The following is a 19,368-nucleotide window of genomic DNA, read 5'->3' as shown; positions in this document are numbered from 1 at the left end:
CTTTCTTATTTTAAATAAATTGTAGAAAATTTTCGAGCCCTTTTAACCTGCTCATTCATGAGATTTACGAGGGTAGATTAGTTTTATGTTGTGTCTGTTGATTAATTTTTGTAATTTGTAACTTGTACTATTGATGTATGTATGTATATGTACGTTCATCTTATGTATGAGTGTATGTAATGAAAATAAAAGAATGATTGGGCCGATTTGTATAGCCTATTAATGGATTGATTTCAAATTAGTTTATTTTTACGCGTTAAAGCCTGTACACTACCCAGAGGATCAGTCTGTGTTCGAGTTAATCTAATAGACAAACTGGATGGATGATGGAGGGAGGGAAAAACAAAGATGTTGAAGGGATGCCGTCAACTTTTTGATAATTAAATTTTATCCTAGGGACTTGGGGCTAGGTTAAAGTAAAAATTTGTATTTAATGTAAATGAAAATCTTTCCTATGCAAAAATTACTATAACGGCCTTACGTATCTACCCGCATAAATATTTTGCGATATATTTATTGATTTTTATTAATTAATACAGCTTAAGCACAAAAATATTCTTCAAGTTTTCTTTAAATTAAAATTTAATAAAGATCTAAAATATTCTTTAAAAATTAAATTAAATTTGTTAGCCCTATAATGTGGTATTTTAAGCTTAAGAACTTGGGATTCTCATATTCGTACTTGGGGCTTTCATAGCTTTCAAACTTCTATTACAGCTTGTATGCATTTTAACAGTTTTTAGCCCATGCAGGGTATCTGCTCGTCAAATACACTCGCCTATACCTCGCACTTACTTGCTTTGCGTTGCAGTCGCTTACGATCATTTCTTTGCCGTGACGATTTATAGTGGTTTTTCATCGTCGACGTCACAGAAAAACGCTTTCACGCCATTTTGCGCGCAGCGAAATCAATTCGTTTCTACTTACTTATGAATACGTGTGCATACGTACAGATGTGGGAGTGTGCGTGTGTGTGTGTGTGTGTGTGTTGGTGGTGTGCACATACATGTACATATCCATAAATATCCATACACATATACAGATGTCAGAGATACGCGAATGCGAATGTTGACGTGCATGTGTCGCTACGTGTGAGTCCGATTTATGAATGTTTCCGTTCGTGTGCCTCCATCATCGGTTTGACTTGGTCCAGTTAGTTCAGTTCTGTCATTTAGATCAAACACCAAAAGTTTCCGCGTTCCGAATTATTATTTTTCGCCAAGATAACATCAATTCTACCATTTTCGGACCGACCATAAAACTAAATCGATTTAAATATGGGTAACACAACGATGGTTAGTAAATAATAAAGCAATTCATTCGAATGAAAAGTTAATGCAAATTTAAATGTGATTTTTGAATGGACATAAACTATTTCTCAATAAATATCCAATGTTGTCCATATTTTATTCATTGCTCTGAATTAAAGAATTATCACATAAATATATTGTAATCGATAATGAAAAATATTCAAATTTCCATTTTTAATGGATCAGTTCATTTAGTTATAAGAAATTGAATTTTTACGTGGAATCTACATACATAATATATGTATTTAGTTAGTATTTTTCAAGTTTGTTTAACTAATAAAAATAGTAATCAAACGGTTTAACTGTAAGCAATCGCGTATCGTATATCGTAAGCTGAATCAACTTCATGGAAGGCGTGTACCGAATGTGGGGTCTGTTGTATAAATAAATCAGTGGCTTTGGGGTTTTTGGGTCTCGTATCAACGAATTGATGGCAACAATTGACCAAAAGGTTGAATGAATTTGTTGAAAATAGAATTGACAGTGAAGCAATGGCTGTGATTAGCTGATTAAAATGTATTATCTTGCCTAATCGTCTATTGCTGCTAAATAAGAATGCATATCCCTCAACTGAAAACAGTACAAATTCATTTTAATACATATTAATAATAATATACATACGTTTATAAAATATTATTACAGATATACAATATATACACTATATATATATCTCTCTTTTGCTATAGATAGTTTTATCTATGCAGCAAAAAAATATATAGATATAAGATATATTTCTAGAGGAATCCATGAATCGATGTCAAAATTAAGCAGTAATTGGAGGACATTTATTCGATATAGAGTTATACTAATACTGACATTAGCCAGTTATACGATAAGTATAGGATCTATCTCTTATAATCGCAGATTTGATCATATATATATACTCAGCTGCTGAGTTTCTGCAATTTCTGCTTTCTGACCTAAATTCATGCATTCCTTTGAGCACTTGTCACTTACATATATACAGGGTATCTACCAGTTAAGCAAAGTTGACTAGAGTACTCTTTTTTTTTTTTTGATTACTTATGGCCCAATAGTATTGTAGTTTCTCTTACATGATATTTATATTTTTTTGTAAGCGGCGCAACTAACAATAAAATGATATTTATACTAAATCACATGGTGAAAACGAGCATATTAGCTTTCAATTATTTGTAACTTTTCTTTGTCAAAGCAAGGAAATAATGTCAACAAACATAAATAAGATCGATAGCCATAGTAATACAATATATGTATAGACTTACTCTGATTCACTGCAATTGAATGAATCGAATTTGGCTCTTTCTTTTCCCTCGAGCTGTGGCGCCTGGGCATACCCGTCAGCATATCAAGTACTTATTTATGATAGACCTACACACATGCAGCCACAAAATGCATCAAAATACATTTTTATACCCTGAACCCATTGAAAATGGGAAATCAGGGTATAATGGTTTTGTTAAAATGTATGTAACAGGCAGAAGGAGGTGTGGCAGACCCCACAAAGTATATATATTCTTGATCAGGGCGACGAGCTGAGTCGATTTAGCCCTGTCCGTCTGTCTGTCCGTCCGTCCGTCCGTCCGTCCGTCCGTCCGTCCGTCCGTCCGTCTGTCCGTATGTTTGAACGCGTCGATTTCAGAAGATATAAGAGCTAGAGACTTCAACTTTTTTTTAAAATGTCCGTATATATCACGCGGATATCGAGTTTATCACTAAAAAACGATAACTCATTCCGATACTTTTTTATCGATAAAAAACCTTATCGAAGATCAGTTTAAAAATTATATCTCCTACATCTTTCACGCTACAGTCTCCAAATTTAAAATGTATATTAAGACGCATGTCATACAATTTCGATTTTTGTTAAAATTTACCCCCCACCCCTAAATCCACCCCCTCACCCTCATCTTTGTAAAAGTCGTATATCAAATACTAGAGACTTGTGATTCGGTATACACATACATTTTAACATTATGATTACGTTCTGTAAGTTTCATTACGATCGTACGTCTAGAAATTAAATTATACAACAAATAAGTTCTCATAATATTGCCAACACTGCAGCGCAACCCAAGCGAAATCGCCTGTATATGTGAGTGTGTGTGTGTGCGTGTATTTGTTTGCATGAGTGCGTGTGTGGGTGCTAATTATTATTGAAATATCAGTTGCTTGTAGGGTTCAGGGGATCTCGTAGTCGAGCAGTCTCGACTAGAGTCTTCTTACTTGTTCTTTTAGTTATAAATAAATGGTAGGACAGAGACAGAGCCAGCGGCAGAGCAAGAGAGATGGACAGAGATCGGGGGAGAGGGAGAGGGAGGGCACAGAGACCAGCGCCTTCAATGCGAAATTCCTGAAATGCGACAAGCAGCAGCAGCAGCAGCAGCAAATATGCAAAGTTTTTGATTCAACTCATATAGCATGTTGTTGTGCTGTTTGTGTTCGTGTTTCTATTCATTCAGGTAAATCGACTAGAACTTGTGCCTGTTGCCTCCTCCTCCTCCTCTCACCTGGCCATCTCTTGATCTGCTGCCACCTTTGCGCGAATGACTTTTCGCGTCTGCGCTTTGGCCAAAATTATTCCTTCACTCACATCCAAGCAGAAGCAGCAGGAGGTTTTGTTGTCTGAGGCAGTGACAGTTTAGCTGCAGCGACTTCAAGGCACGTGTTGGCTTTCCTCAATCTCAATCTCAATCTACATTCTGATTGTCTCTTGTCTCGCTGGCATTGGCTGTGATACAGGAATCTCGAATTATTCTCACCATTGTTGATCCTTCAGTTGGTCTTCTGCGTGCGCGTGTGTGTGTGTGCGCGTCTGTGAATTTTATTTTGCCCGAAAAGCTAGTATCACTGGAGATCGCTTACATCGAATAACTATAAATCAGACAACATGAGTGTAAGTTGACAAACTGATGATCGTGTGTGTCTTCGAATATATATAAATTGGAATACCTCAAAATGAAAATGAGAAAAAATGGCTGGGGATGTTTAAAAATTCGCTTCTGATTGATTTACTTTATGAAAATACAAAGTTCCAGCCGCAACCGAAAAACATTGGTGTAAATATATTCGCTGTTATAGAAGCCCAATTAAAGCAAAATTCTATATGTGGACATTTAATGAGTTCAAAACGTCAGTTTTTATTTCCAAAAGAATTTTTCTATGTAAACTTTTCTTTATTAAAAAGTGCTTAAGAAGGAAAGAGTCTCTAAGAAGCAAATCAAATATCATATTAAGTAAATTCTAATATTTACTGTGACCAATCATTGTGGTTGTACTTTTCATTTGATCGTTATAAGAATTTTACAACTTAGCTGCGATGTTTTCTGATATTTTTTGTCGGTGCAAATCTTGTTTTAAAGATATAAAAGAAAATGTATATAATATGAATTGAACTAGCTAAATACGAATGGAGAAAAGAAACAAATTATATCACATAAAATAAGACATTGATCTGTAAAAACATTGGTAGACTTACTCTATACTATACTCCTAGAGTGAACAAATAAATTTGATTAGGTAAATATCAAAGTATTGTGCTGGCAAAAATATAGTTAAAGAGTTGTTAAAAGTATTTCAGTCATTTACAGGATATCTCCTAGTCTTGTGGCTACATCAAAATTGCATATTTATTTATTTGATTTGCAATCTGCTCTTTATACAATAAGCTAATTATATAACAGTTGTGATAAATGAAACGCCAGATTGTATTCAAAGAGCTGATCTATAATTAGATTTAGCAAATCAGATTAGACAAAATTATAATAAGAAAACATGAGAAAACTGTCTTGACTGTATTTTCCCTCCCTTTCATTGCAGGACGAACTGACAAAGGAGCAAATTGCACGTAAGTCGATTCATTGTGACTCTCATTGTGAATGAATGAATACAATTTTCTGCTTTTGCTTTTCCGCTATTCAGTGCTGCGCAATGCCTTCAATGCATTTGATCCCGAGAAGAATGGATACATCAACACGACGATGGTGGGCACCATTCTGAGCATGTTGGGCCACCAGCTGGACGATGCCACGCTGGCCGAGATCATTGCCGAGGTGGACGAGGATGGCTCGGGTCAGATTGAGTTCGAGGAATTCACGACCCTGGCAGCCCGTTTCCTCGTTGAGGAAGATGCCGAGGCCATGATGGCCGAGCTAAAGGAGGCCTTCCGGTTGTACGACAAGGAGGGCAACGGCTACATCACCACCGGAGTTCTCCGTGAAATTCTGCGCGAATTGGATGACAAACTGACAAACGATGATCTGGACATGATGATTGAGGAAATTGATTCGGATGGCTCCGGCACTGTTGACTTTGATGGTGAGCGGCTGAGGGGATTGGAAGTTGAATATATATGTAATATGCATTTAATATTATATTTTGTTTTTCTAGAATTCATGGAAGTCATGACAGGCGGCGATGATTAGGCTGAGGATGATGCACAGCTCGCGGAATTAAATAAATTCATATCTTTACAATTAGTTGTATCGGCTACAGTTTGAAATCCATCAAAATTCTAATAAAATATAAATTGAATTATAAATTCAGCATGTAAAAAATAAAAATTAAATCACAATGCAACATGTTTAATATTTAATTACATAAAAAATAAAAATAATTGTAATAAAAAGCGGAAATAAAAAACCTAGAAATATTATAGTCTAAGTCCTGCTAGGCCTACACAATTTAGTATTATTTGTATAACAACGTCGTGTTAGTTTTTTCACTTCTGCTCGAATTTCATTCTTCGTCTCTTAGCAATAAAAATGTAAATTTGTAATACTCTATATAACATCATATGCGTTTCAGTCCAGTCAACAATAGCCGTTAGACAACAGGAAAAACACTCGAGTCATCAGAAATCTAATTAAAAGTCAGATATTCAAAATCAGTCGATTCAGTCAATTCCAGCTTGTTATCTCGTGCCGTTCATTGGCCAAGTCTTGATCTCTTCATCATTCATTGTTTATTATTTATCTATTCTATTGTTTATCTAGTTCTACATACAGATATCGACTCACATCTAAAGTTGCTAATTACAGCAAAGAACTCCATCTGGGTTTGTTTAAATGTAAAATTGAGAAGAGAAGAATGTGATATCTACATATATACCCTATAAAGTGTAAAGGCAGCAAGAATGAACGATTTGTTGAATAAAATACTGTATTAGATATTCTTTTAATTACCTCGCATTTTTATCTAAAAATTACTTTAATGATATATATTTCATTCATTATCTTTTACTTTCATTATTCATTATTTATTAACATTACTTAAATACAAAATTATATTTCGTACAGGGTATATAGAACTTTTGCCTTATAAATCTTATTGCCTACCTTGTGCCTTATTTCAATGTATGTCTATTTATAGGAAGTGTATTTTTATGCCCAAGTGAAAGAGAACACGATCAATCACAGGCGACTCTATGATCAACTTTGATGATAATGAAGTAATTTGATGGCAACATCAATGGCTGTCAATCATGTGAATACAACAGATAATTCAATGGCATTTATTGATTAAGCTCTTAATCGAAATGTGATAAGAATAATCCATATAGAATTTGTTTCCTATGATGACACTGCTCTAGGCGGATTTCCTGCATGTCAAGCATAATTGTGTGCCTCTCTTAGCATTATTAATTTATGGCTTAGCCAAAGTAAAGAGTTATACATATGAGTGTTTGTATGTGATTGTATATGTGTATATGTTTATATTGTTACATATGTATGTGTGAAATGTTGTATATATGTTTGCAATACATGATTTAGAATGAAGAAGCCTGTGACTGTAATTAAATGAATTGCAGTTTTTGACTTATGAAGCAGCAGCCAGTAAGTAAAAGTGATCTATTAATATTTGATTAAATTAGAATTGCCATTCAAGGATTTAAACTTCTTTCTTTCAGCAGATATTAGCTACACACGTAGAAAGCCTTTAGTTAAGGGAAAACATTTTTAATTAAATCAAATTAAATATATCATAGGTCATAATAATCAACAAAATACGAACAAATTCAGTATATCAAGGGAAACATCCAGGTGGTACTGAAGAACTTATTAAGGATGAGTGATGGCGAGTTTTAAAATACCTTCGATTGAATCTTTCAGGTATAGAGCAAGGCCAAGACGTTCTGCTACTCATTTGACATATATAAGTAGTTCGTTCGTTTAGGTCAACACAAAAACAAATAAGGAAAACATCGAGTATATTGTGTTTCTTAAACAGTATAAATCTTAAATATATATTAAATTCATGTGCATATCGCGCCCAGTAGATGGCGGTTAAAGAATGAAAATATATTTTTTATTTTTATTTATTGGTTGTCAGATAATCTCATTAGGCTATTAATAATGGTTAAATCTAGAAACATATTTCATACAGCCAATTTAGAATTTAGATACATACATTAAAGAAAAGGAAAGAACAAGAAAAGGGTCACAATTAAAATTACTGCAATAATTGCTTTAAGAAGCCAAGTTTGTTTCAAAGCTGTGCAATATACTTCTAATAAATGAGGACTAAATTTCGCTATTTGTAAAGATGAGCAATCAGTTTAGGATAAAGAAATTGGCAATCAATAATAACAAAGGCCACTGTTATTAAATAAATAGAAATCAGAGTTTAGTATTTTAGAATATTGCTAATCTACTTAATAAAAATCTGCAAGCAGAATAATGATATCACATCACGTTATGAAGAACTCATTCTTTGAATTTATTGAACCCAATAGGGGAATCTATTTTCTCTCTCTTTTTAATCTCATTCTCTGTGCCTTATTGTTACTCTGTAAATCGTTTTTGTACTGTATCATTCCTTATATTTGTTTCTTTCCGTCTCTCTCACTCTGTATGGAATTCTCTGTCTAATTGACTGTCTCCCATTCGATTCTCTCCCCTACTCTGTCTGTCTGTCTGTCTTGTTCTCGATCTGTTTATTTCCTTCTGCATTTAAATGCCTTATTCTCCCTGTCTTCTTCAATATCCTTCTCTGTCACCTATATCCTTCTCTTTCGACTTCTCTCTCATGTCCTTTCTATTTTTTCCAGCTCTTTCTATCCCCCTGCATCCTTTAGTTATTTATGCTTTTCTTTAGAAATATTTCACTCACAGTTTAGGAAATCCTTTAACAATGTATTCATAAGCTCTCTAACTTTCGCTCTCAATAGAATATCTGGTATTGATAGCCATGGCAATCGTTGAGTGCCGAGCGTCGATCCGTCGGGTCCGTCACACGGCTGCAGGTGCATTGTGTGCGTGAGGCATGCGTGCTGCATGCAGGTTCTGCATGTAGTATGCTGTGGGTCGCATGCAATACCTCTGCTCGGCATCGATTGGTGCTGACGACGACAATTTGGCATTTGTTTCACTGGTTGCAGCACGACTCGTCGCTGACATTTGTCGCGCCCGTTTATATACGGCGCACAGACATAGATCTGTTTAGACGCTGGCGCTAACTCGATCCGATCGAGAGTAAATTGGTAAACTTACAAACTCAGTTTCACTCGTGAATATTTCGAATTCTAAAAAGTTTTATCTTATAGATACATATATATATATATATATTTATTTATTATAAAAAATCAATAAAAAATGGTGAGTTATGCAATTGAAATGGGAATCTAGAAATGAAGGCGCATCAAGTGTTCCGCAAATAAATCAATTAAATGAAGTGTTTGGCCTTGATTGTGATTGAAAATTGAAAAAATTGTTGAGCAAAGGCAGAGGACATTTGTAGGGCACCCGTGTGCCTGCACCTGTGTCGAATTCTGTCTACACCTCCAATCCGACATGCAGTACTAGCCAGAGACATTCCTATCTAACTAAAGTGCGATTGCATTTTACGATTTATTAACATTAATTAGAGCTACAGCGAATCCTATTTAAAGAACATGCGAATTGACATTTGTGCGCCTAATTAAGCATGTGAGCAATTAGATTTATCTTCTAATTAATTTTCATTCACAGGCCGAGGGGGAGTACGACAAAGATCAATTGAGAAGTATGTACAAAGACAGAAAGAGACAGAGAAATTCTGTAATATTTTTTTCTCATATATCTCTCTTGGTAGTTCTGCGCAATGCGTTCAAAGCTTTCGATCTCGAAGGCACCGGATTTATCGATCATAGCGATGTCTCAGCTATTCTCGAAATTCTCGGCCAAAAACTCGAACCACCAGCTGTGAAAGCTCTGATCAAGGAGGTGGACAAGGGCACCACGGGCAAACTGAATTTCAGCCAGTTTTGCAAGCTGGCGGCTCGCTTCATCGAGGTCGAGGAGGACGTGGGCGCCCTGCAAGCCGAGCTAAAAGAGGCATTCCGTGTTTACGACAAAGAGGGCAAAGGCTATCTGACGGTCGCCACCTTGCGTGGCATTCTCCACGAGCTCGACGACAAAATCTCCAGCCAGGACTTGGACTCGATCATCGAGGAAATTGATGCTGATGGATCGGGAACGGTTGATTTTGATGGTGAGCACTGAACTGAAATGAAATTAATTTAAATACAATTAAAAATTTAAATAAATATTATTTGATTACTCATTACAGAGTTTATGCAGGTGATGACAGGTATGTGAATAATTTATTTATTAATTTCAAGTGTTTTCTGCATGCTGCTTGCAAATACTGCCAAAACTATTGCAAATACTTTTTTATTTGATACGCTTTCCTAAGGTAGCGGATAATTTATGTTTAAGCGTATTTCTGGCTATAAATTTGAGATATATTTGTATGTGTAGACCTGCACATATTTAGGGCATTAGGCAGAGTCCATCTGCGCGTGAATATGTACTTGTGGCTTATTTTGAACTATCAAATCTTTATTAAACAACAAATATGCTTGTGTAAATTTTAGCAAATTAAAGAACTTCCATAAGAATTGTGCAATATTCAAGATAGACGATATTAATCTCAATTTAGTCTCAAATCTTAGTCTTAATATTATACTAAATGAATTGCAATAATGAATGGATGAATACTAAAATGCGAGGCATTAAAATCTTAGTTTAGAGAAAAATATATATTTTCATACTACAATCAATATGTATCTTCAAAAACCTAGAGAAATGTATCTTAAAATCTAGAGCAATGTATCTTAAAATCTCGAGAAATATATCTTAAACAGTAAAAAAATGTATCTCAGGGATGTATCTTTAAAATGTATCTCAAAGATATATCTCAGCAATGTATCTTTAAAATGTATTTCAAAGATGTATTTCAGAAATGTATCTTTAAAAGATGTATTTCAGAAATGTATCTTTAAAATGTATCTCAAAGATATATCTCAGCAATGTATCTTTAAAATGTATTTCATAGGTATATCTCAAAGATATATCAGAAATGTATCTCGAAGATGTATCTCAACAATGTGTTTCAAAGATATATCTTAGAAATGTATCTCAGAAGTGTATCTTATAGATGTATATTAAGTTGTATCTCACAGATGCATTTAAAAGATATATCCCAGCTGTACATTCTTCACAAATGTATCTTAGTCAATTTAACTAGTATATAGTTTGGAAACAATTTACTTCCACTAATTAATTGATTACTTTTTTAATTTAAGGCTAAACTGTTGGATTATCAAATACTTAAGACTAACTTTAATCCTTGGCTTACAACATGAAACGGATGAATTCGATTATGTAATTTCTAATTGAATCTCTTGATTCAGAGTTGAATATATAAAATTGATGCTTTGTTTAACAAAACAGAAATATATAAATGAAAAAAGATATGTTTGTATGTATTATTATTTATGGCTGAAATATATCATGTACAAACATTTTAGCAACATTTTCTGGGTGCTAGTCGAAAATGGTAAAGTGAAAGAGTGAAACGTTAAGAGGACTTTCTCAAAATACTAAAAAAAAAACTATTAAATAATTAACAATTTTATGCTGCGAAATTAACTGTAAAATCGCTTGATTGATAAGCAAAATAATTATCTAAGGATTTTCCGCGTGCTTAAAGACTTTTGCTTGGATTTTCCACAGTAGATGAAAATTTATTAATTATTGAAATTACAAATGAAGTTAAAGTTAAATCGGATTGCTTGAATCATTAACCTTTTGTTCAATTAGTCTTGACTGCCAGCCATGAAATTTGATAATTGAACGAACATATTTTGCGCACAGTTACTGGAGGCGTGGCATTTGTTGGTGTCGAGTGACTGAGTATTAAGCAGTCGCTGCCTTAAATAACTTGGTATGAATCACAGAAATTGATATTTTATAAGTTAGACTAAAAAAACTCAGCATTACGAGTTTTGCTTTATCTATATCTATTTCTCTTTCTAATCTATATAGCTCTGTCTCGCTTTTTCCTGCGATCCCGCTCAGCCTCCATTTGATCTTTGCTGGCGATTGTTGATTTCTGATGAAGAAATCAAAAGTATTCACTCATATATTATATATGTATTATATATCCGGATTTACCGGAAGGTAGCAGTTCTTTTCTGGCGACAAAAAGCACTTCCACATTTTGCAATTCCAATTCCAATTCCAATTGACAACAATCCAAATCAAGTCAAGCAAAGGCAAAGCAATTTAAAATCGATTTAGATCTGCTTTGTTTTGGTTGGGGCTTGGTCGATTTGGCGAGATCTGTTGCTCGTTTAGGTTGCCAACTCTGGCTTTAGTTATTAAGTTGTTGTTTTTTTTTACTTTTGGCGTCCTTGACTAGCTTGGCTTAACTAGTTAATTATAGCACTAATAGACACTCAGCTAGTGTTACGCATGTTTATCAAATGAATTGAATGAATGAACAATTTACTCAGTCAACAGCTTAGTTAAAGATATATAATATAAATATTCCTCAGCGGAGTTACTTGAACTGCTTTGCTCTATGATCTATGATCCACAATCAAATTCAAGTTATATTAAGTAATTTTTAGCTAATTTCTAGCCAAAAGTAATTCCCGTTAGCTTATTCTTATAGCTGCTCCGGCATTGGGTTAAGAGCACAAATTCATAATTTGCATGCGAACCAGACTTAGAAGACTTCGTTAATGTTGCTAATTTAGTCAAAGCTTTTTTTTTTTGGTTTAAGCAATTGTGCCTGCAGTAAGAGCAAATTTAAATAGCATTGAGCTCTGCACCAAAATCGTGATTCACAGTTTTAGTTTGATTTTTGTATTTTACTTTTTCGCAACCTATGAAACGAACAAAGCCAATAAAGCCCCAAAAGTCTTTTGTTTTTCTCAGGCCACATTTGGGCGGAGGTGTTTGGCCGCATAAATAAAAAAATAAGACAAAACAGCAACAAATTCTCTTATTTATTCCAGTTTCTACTTAACGCAGATACAAATCTTTTATTTGGCAAGCATAATGAAACCGAAAGTGAAGGTATTTTAATTGTGGGCAGGTTTTTCACTATGTTCGTAACTCTGCGCATATATACATACGTATATTTCTATATATATGTGAGGGAGAGAGACTATATAAAACTGCTATTAGTACCTGAGCCAGCATATAAACGGATATTGAATGAAATGAAAAAGGTTTTTATAATTATTTATGAGAGAAGCAATCAAACACATTTAACAGCCAAGTGAAGGTATGCAAAATAAACGAAGCCAAAAAAAATTCAATATGAATGCCTTATATTATATGTACATTCTTAATTAATACGACTTTGTCTACCAACAATACAAATGGGTTTGGCTCTGTCCCTTTTACTGGCTGGCTGGCTGGCTGTGCAAAGGTTTTTCTGCTCTTGCCATGTAGATGCTTATCTAAGGTTGTTTAGCTTTTATATTATTGATGGAAAGACTAAGAAAATGTCATTATATATAATATTTTATCTTATTATTGATTTTTGTATAATTTACAATTGATGTAAGAGAAAAATGTTTATTTATTTTATATGACTTTTTAAAATAGCAAATATATATAATTATTATTTGATATATTTATGCTAAGAAAATTTCATTATATATAATATTTAATTTATTTTTACAATTTAATTTTATTATATATTTTTCTATAATTGATGTAAGAGAAAAATGTTTATTTATTTTATATGACTTTTTAAAATAGTATAAATATATAATTATTATTTGATATATTTATGCTAGGCTATTGGCATGCCCAATTCCTATGAATGAGTCGCCGTTTGTATATTTGTTTACATTTAAGCCAGCTGTGGGCAGTTGCATATTGCCAGAGTCCAGATAAATAGAGAAAGGTTCTGGCAAGTACTGCATTATTCGAGAATGGGACACGGCGCAGGGAACAGCTGCGTGCTCTGGAAATTGGCTTTGCTGCTGGCACTTTGTGGAGTTGCAGCCGCTCATATGGATGGCTGGCTGGGCCGTAAGTCAATCGATAAAGACCAATCCGAGCTAAGCTAATATTTTTCTCAAGTTTGCCCAAGCACCACAGTGCGGGTGGACTGCTTGCCGGGCTGCCAGCTGATCTGCTCAAGTATTCTCATTATACGAAGGTGCATCGCATTGGAATGCAGGCCGGGCTGTGCGTGTCCGTCGGGCTGGGTGCGCAAGGGCTCCATTGAGGGCGTCTGCATGAAGCGCAGTACCTGCAGGCGCTGGGTCCTATGAAGATGCCCCGCCCCCATGCAGTTAAACAATATAAAGTGAGCTGAATAGGTTTCACCAGGCAGCCTTAAGTCGTGCCGACATTGACCTTGTCCAACCTTGGCCACTCTACCGTTTCAAGCGAGCATCGCAGACATCGCAGACATCGCAGACATCTAGCCGTTACCCGTTCCCCCCTCCGAATGCACTCCAAAGACCACATTTCACATTTGACTGACAACAGATTGGCCGGGGTGAACTACCGATTAAGTGGCTGGGATGAAGCTGCAAATCTTCAAGTGTGCACAGACAATATGTAATCTGTGTCTAGCTCTATGTATGTACGTCTGTTATTATGTAAGGCTTTCATCAAATAGCGTCATTTGATTATTATCTTTACCAATTTGTGGGAAGAGTAATATCTATTGCCTATTCAGTTGACTTTTTAAACAATTAAATATCGTATATATATTTTATTATAAATTTATGTACATACATTTATTCTATATCAAATAAATATAATAACAAAAAAAAAATATATATATATATAATAATAAAAAATATATATAATAAAAAAAACTAAATTAATAAAAAACTATAATAAAAAAATTATAATAAAAAAAACGAACAAAAAAATATAATAAATATATCAAAATATATAAATATAATAAAATATATAAATATAATAAAAAAAAAAAATATAATAAAACAAAAATAAATATAATAAACAAATTAAATATAATAAAGAAAAATAAATATAATACAAAAATAAATAAATGCAATAAAAAAGTAAATAAATATAATAACAAAACAAATATATATAAATTTAAATATATAAATGTATTAAATTACATATTTACATTAAGACATACATATAACTAGATCTCTACGTACATACTTACATCAACATACACACACACACGTTTACAGAGGCAACTCACCAATACTTGAAACACTTGAAAAAAAAAACATAAAAACACTTGCCAAAAGGCACGACAACCTCGAAGGCTTACTTGAATTTTTAGAATCGAGGAGGAGGGCATCACCAAAAGTGCATTGTCATTCAACTTTGTCATTCAACAAGCAAATTTATGTGTACAAAGGAGCATAAATGTGTTCTTACTCACACACACACATACGCAAGTGCATACAGCCCATATATACATAGATGCATACATACATACGTGCATATATACATACATCTGCAGCTGTATATATGTAAATAGAATATGCAAAAATTATTGCTTGCAATTAAGCAAACGAAAAATATTAAATAAAATTATACATACATACATACATGCAAGCATTGCATACATACATACGTGCATACATCAATACCTAAACATACATTTTTGTCATTTAAATATCGAAAAACAACGGAAGCTTAGTTTTACGATCATTGTGGCAGCTTATCTCTGCGCATATCGTATACGATATTCGAGCAGCTAATCCATTTGAAAATCTTACGTGCGTTGCATTTATTTATTTATTTTTTTTTCGCACGCATCACATTCAGCAACAAACAAAAGTTCACGAGTTCCGAATCGAAAATTAGAAAGAAAAATAAAACAACAATTATAAATTGATTGAATGCAATAAAATAATCCCATGGAGCGATGCATATTTAACTCGACTTAACATATTCCTGTTAAATTATGTACATACATATAAGTAGCACGTCTTGTTAATGCTTTGCATTTCTCTTAGCGCTCGGCTCTCTTGGCTGAGAAAGAGAGCTTCGAGAGCTTTTCAAGCTTCGTGAGCTTCAAGTTGAGCTTAAGCTGCCCGCCCGGGGGCTGTTGTTGTTGTTGTCGCCGAGTAACTGTAGCTGCAGCGACTTCTTGCGCTCTTGAAGCCATCGCGTGATTCACTTTTAGCCATTCCCCGACTGTTCGCAAGCTCGACCGCAACAGCAGCTTGCAGCGGCTTGTTTCTGCGCTCGAAAGATTTTATATAGTCATACGGGTCCGGCTAGTGCTTCAGTTTGGTGCTTAGACGCGGTGCGCGTGCCTCGAAACGCTGTACAGCAATTGGAATTTCGTCTCGATTTGTGAAATTGCGTTAAGTGGCCACAGCTAGCGATAGATCTAGACCGCTTGCCAAACCAAAAGAAAATTTCGTCGAGCCCTTTGTGGCAATATCCTGTTGTTACTTTTGGCTAACAACAGAAAACTAGTCGAAAATTTATGCAAAAGGCGACTTTGATGTTCCCCCAGTGCACTGTGAAATATTGAAAAAGAAAAGAGAATCAAAAGTAAAAGAAAAGAAAATAAAAATTAATTATTTGATATATTGAAAAAAAAAAAAAAATTGTTGCAAAATGGGATTAAAACACTTGCTTGGACTTGTAGCTGTTATAGCAATTATTTCGGATTTACCAGTGTCTCGAGCTGTGCGCATCGGCGCTCCACAGCCAAAGCAACGCATTAAGGGTAAGTCCCTAGTCAAAAAATATGAAGCTCTATTAATAAACTTGAAGAATTCAAGTGGATTCAAATAGTAAAATGTTTTATTAACGACTTTTCCATGCTCAACATTTTCTTGGATTTTATAATGGAATTTTTAAATTATTTTTTCAATATCTAATTATGTGTGAGTGAGAAAGACATTTTAATTAAAATTAATAAACATGGCCTTGTGCATGATGTGAGGAGCACTTTCATTTTTTTTCTCTAAGGAAAACAATCGTGGCGTATACTTAATATGCAAACGGATGTATGCAGTGCATGCACTTACAGCTGCGCTCATAAAAATAGCAGTGCGAAGAAAACTTGTTGACAAACTGTATATTAATATCTAATTAAAGCAATATATGCTATTCTTAATATTATTTAAAATATGTATTCGATTTTATCCGTAACATTTAGTGCAGAGTCGCATTACTTTTGTGACCACAGCTGTATGTACAGCATGCTTATGTACTTATCTATATACAACATGCATGCATATGCACTTAGCCAACGAGCATAACAAGTTATTAAAACTAATACACGCACTCTGTGAAACGCTCAAAGTCTCTTCAAGTCTCTCAGAAAGTCTCACAAAGTCTCTCGAAGTCATCGAAACTCTCTGAAAACACCTCTTGAGCACTCAAAGTGTCAATAACACGATTTATCTATAGGATTGCACGTATTGTTTTATTAAGCCGTCACTTTCCATTTATCATTTGAATGGCATCGAAATCGCTCGAAATTCAAATATCTTTCCAATGGCAAAGTTCAGTTCAGAAAACGGGGGAAACATGAAAGAAAAGTGAGCGAAATCAAAACGTAGCAACGAGAAAGAGATGCCCGCAAAGAAGTGGGAAAAACATTAATTACAAAGCGAAAAATGAACAGCAAAAAAATGGTTAAAAGAAAGTCTGAATGATTAAATTTTTATTACGCTAAATATAATTCATATGTGTGGCTTTTAATTCGATTGGAAATATTAAATTCTATGAAATATTTAAATATTTTTTTGAAAATTTATTTATTTATTTTTTTTGTTTTATAAAATATTCTATAATTTTTATCTTTTTTCTATTTTACAATAAATTAAAACAATAGGAAATAAAACCTATAAAGAAAATGAAAAATTGCTATATCATATTTTTATTTATTTATTTTTTTTTTAACAAAAAAAGAAGATGTTTATATATATGTATGTATATATGGTTTAATTTATGTAAACTTCCCATATCAATTAAATATTTATAATATTTTTAATGCGTTTCATCTTCACTTTAAAAAGTTGAATATAGTTTCTTAAGCAGCTCTTAGAGCAGCTACTTGTATTAAACTAATGCAACTTAAATCAAGGCAGTCTGATCTCAACTTAATCTGAAATTAAGTTGTCCCACAGCTTCAGAGTATCGAACTACTCTATGAATGCAATACACATCCGTATTCAATTCATTTCAAACGGTTTATACATATATACTATGGATTTGTAACTCTCGATATTTAAACTTGACATTCGTGTGTCGCCAAGAGGAAGAGGAGAAAGAGAGAGAAAGAGAGAGAGAGAGAGAGGGAGAGCGAACTGGCTTCATTGTGCCAGCAGATAAATGCAACTGTCAGTGTCCGTACGTTTGCCAGTCAACTGTGGGTTCAAACTACTTATAAACTTGTACATATCTACATACAAACATTGTATATAATATATAAATATATGTGATTGTCATGCAAGTATTAAAGTAAACAAATCTCTGCACAAATGCATAATTGCAAGTGACACGAATCCTCTGAACATGAAAATCTCGTCAAGAAAGCGACATTTTCGTAGTTATTGACTAACCAATTAGTTCCGCCTTGTGCAAAATTATACAATATCTAAAAATATATAATGAAAAAAAATATAAATATATACATATAAATATTACACATGTTTTTAATTATAAAAGAAATAATAATAGATTTATTATGAATTTTTGGGTTTATGTATTGCAAAATATATAAAATATAATCTTATATAAAAACTTAACATTTTTATAGTCAAGTAGTCATGGAGCTATAAGGTTTCGGACGTATGCACAAGACACCGAAATATACCCAAAAATACCGAAAAAATACTAAAAGTCAAGCCTCTGACTTTGGCAGTTCATATCTTGCGGACTTTTCATCCGATTTTCAAGTGGAATGCCTTTTTAGACACGTATTTATGCGTAGTATCAGTTTGCATTCAAAAATAGTATTGAAGTTATAAGGTTTCAGACGAATGCACAAGACACCGAAATATATAAAAAAAAATACCGAAAAAATACTAAAAGTCAAGCCTCTGACTTTGGTAGTTCATATCTTGCGGACTTTTCATCCGATTTACGAGAGGAATGCCTTGTTAGACTCGTTGTTATGCGTAGTATCAATTTGCATTCAAAAATAGTCATGAAGTTATAAGGTTTCGGACGAATGCACAAGACACCGAAATATATAAAAAAAAATACCGAAAAAATACTAAAAATCAAGCCTCTGACTTTGGCAGTTCATATCTTGCGGACTTTTCATCCGATTTTCAAGTTGAATGCCTTTTTAGACACGTATTTATGCGTAGTATCAGTTTGCATTCAAAAATAGTCATGTAGTTATAAGGTTTCAGACGAATGCACAAGACACCGAAATATATAAAAAAATACCGAAAAAATACTAAAAGTCAAGCCTCTGACTTTGGTAGTTCATATCTTGCGGACTTTTCATCCGATTTTCGAGAGGAATGCCTTGTTAGACTCGTTGTTATGCGTAGTATCAATTTGCATTCAAAAATAGTCATGAAGTTATAAGGTTTCGGACGAATGCACAAGACACCGAAATATATAAAAAAAAATACCGAAAAAATACTAAAAGTCAAGCCTCTGACTTTGGTAGTTCATATCTGTCGGGCTTTTCATCCGATTTTCAAGTGGAATGCCTTGTTAGACACGTATTTATGCGTAGTATCAATTTGCATTCAAAAATAGTCATGAAGTTAGAAGGTTTCGGACGAATGCACAAGACACCGGAATATATAAAAAATACCGAAAAAATACTAAAAGTCAAGCCTCTGACTTTGGCAGTTCATATCTTGCGG

At 33.8% G+C, this 19,368-nt stretch overlaps 4 protein-coding genes across 7 annotated transcripts in view; all 4 read left to right on the top strand.

Annotated features, from left to right (window-relative positions):
* The first annotated feature begins 1,121 nt into the window (after nt 1-1,121).
* TpnC41C (Troponin C at 41C) lies at nt 1,122-5,884 on the top strand. 2 transcript variants are annotated; one of them, XM_018103196.3, is made up of 4 exons: nt 1,122-1,295; nt 5,109-5,136; nt 5,211-5,606; nt 5,679-5,884. In XM_018103196.3, exons 1-4 carry the CDS (start codon nt 1,278-1,280, stop codon nt 5,711-5,713), a joined length of 477 nt encoding a protein of 158 aa, XP_017958685.1. In that variant the 5' UTR covers nt 1,122-1,277; the 3' UTR covers nt 5,714-5,884. The 2 variants fall into 2 exon arrangements, with proteins under 2 accessions (XP_017958685.1, XP_017958687.1); XM_018103198.3 differs by lacking the exon at nt 1,122-1,295 and adding an exon at nt 3,877-4,185.
* Nucleotides 5,885-8,655: 2,771 nt separating this feature from the next.
* TpnC4 (Troponin C TpnC4) lies at nt 8,656-11,078 on the top strand. The gene is made up of 6 exons (XM_089262032.1): nt 8,656-8,769; nt 8,833-8,884; nt 9,257-9,290; nt 9,360-9,758; nt 9,837-9,857; nt 10,855-11,078. Exons 2-6 carry the CDS (start codon nt 8,882-8,884, stop codon nt 10,857-10,859), a joined length of 462 nt encoding a protein of 153 aa, XP_089118158.1. The 5' UTR covers nt 8,656-8,769; nt 8,833-8,881; the 3' UTR covers nt 10,860-11,078.
* Nucleotides 11,079-13,446: 2,368 nt separating this feature from the next.
* On the top strand, nt 13,447-14,267 carry LOC149091068 (venom serine protease inhibitor). The gene is made up of 2 exons (XM_089261924.1): nt 13,447-13,603; nt 13,655-14,267. Exons 1-2 carry the CDS (start codon nt 13,504-13,506, stop codon nt 13,846-13,848), a joined length of 294 nt encoding a protein of 97 aa, XP_089118050.1. The 5' UTR covers nt 13,447-13,503; the 3' UTR covers nt 13,849-14,267.
* Nucleotides 14,268-15,668: 1,401 nt separating this feature from the next.
* The window catches only part of stw (laccase), a 37,934-nt gene continuing 34,234 nt past the window's right edge, over nt 15,669-19,368 (top strand). For 2 of the 3 annotated variants that reach the window (XR_016196939.1, XM_030386219.2), the window contains exon 1: nt 15,690-16,256. Coding sequence is in view for 2 of the 3 variants with exons in the window: in XM_030386219.2 (XP_030242079.1) it covers nt 16,145-16,256 (112 nt within the window). In the remaining variant the exon portion in view is untranslated. Of the gene's footprint in view, nt 16,257-19,368 lie in introns of all 3 variants that reach the window. The other variant, XM_089261051.1, reaches the window with a different exon arrangement.

Source organism: Drosophila navojoa, chromosome 5, assembly GCF_054131105.1.
Source record: "Drosophila navojoa isolate 15081-1374.11 chromosome 5, UAZ_NAV_1.0, whole genome shotgun sequence".
Lineage (NCBI taxonomy): Eukaryota > Metazoa > Arthropoda > Insecta > Diptera > Drosophilidae > Drosophila > Drosophila navojoa.
The sequence above is the reverse complement of the archived record's forward strand: the minus strand, read 5'-3'. Positions and strand labels throughout refer to the sequence as shown.

Coding starts and splice junctions, on each gene's coding strand:
- TpnC41C (XM_018103196.3), top strand. Junction 5,137..5,210: donor GACAAAGGAGCAAATTGCAC/GTAAGTCGATTC, acceptor TCCGCTATTCAG/TGCTGCGCAATGCCTTCAAT. Junction 5,607..5,678: donor CGGCACTGTTGACTTTGATG/GTGAGCGGCTGA, acceptor TTGTTTTTCTAG/AATTCATGGAAGTCATGACA.
- TpnC4 (XM_089262032.1), top strand. Junction 9,291..9,359: donor CGACAAAGATCAATTGAGAA/GTATGTACAAAG, acceptor CTCTCTTGGTAG/TTCTGCGCAATGCGTTCAAA. Junction 9,759..9,836: donor GGGAACGGTTGATTTTGATG/GTGAGCACTGAA, acceptor TACTCATTACAG/AGTTTATGCAGGTGATGACA.
- LOC149091068 (XM_089261924.1), top strand. CDS start 13,504: ATGGGACACGGCGCAGGGAACAGCTGCGTGCTCTGGAAATTGGCTTTG. Junction 13,604..13,654: donor TATGGATGGCTGGCTGGGCC/GTAAGTCAATCG, acceptor ATTTTTCTCAAG/TTTGCCCAAGCACCACAGTG.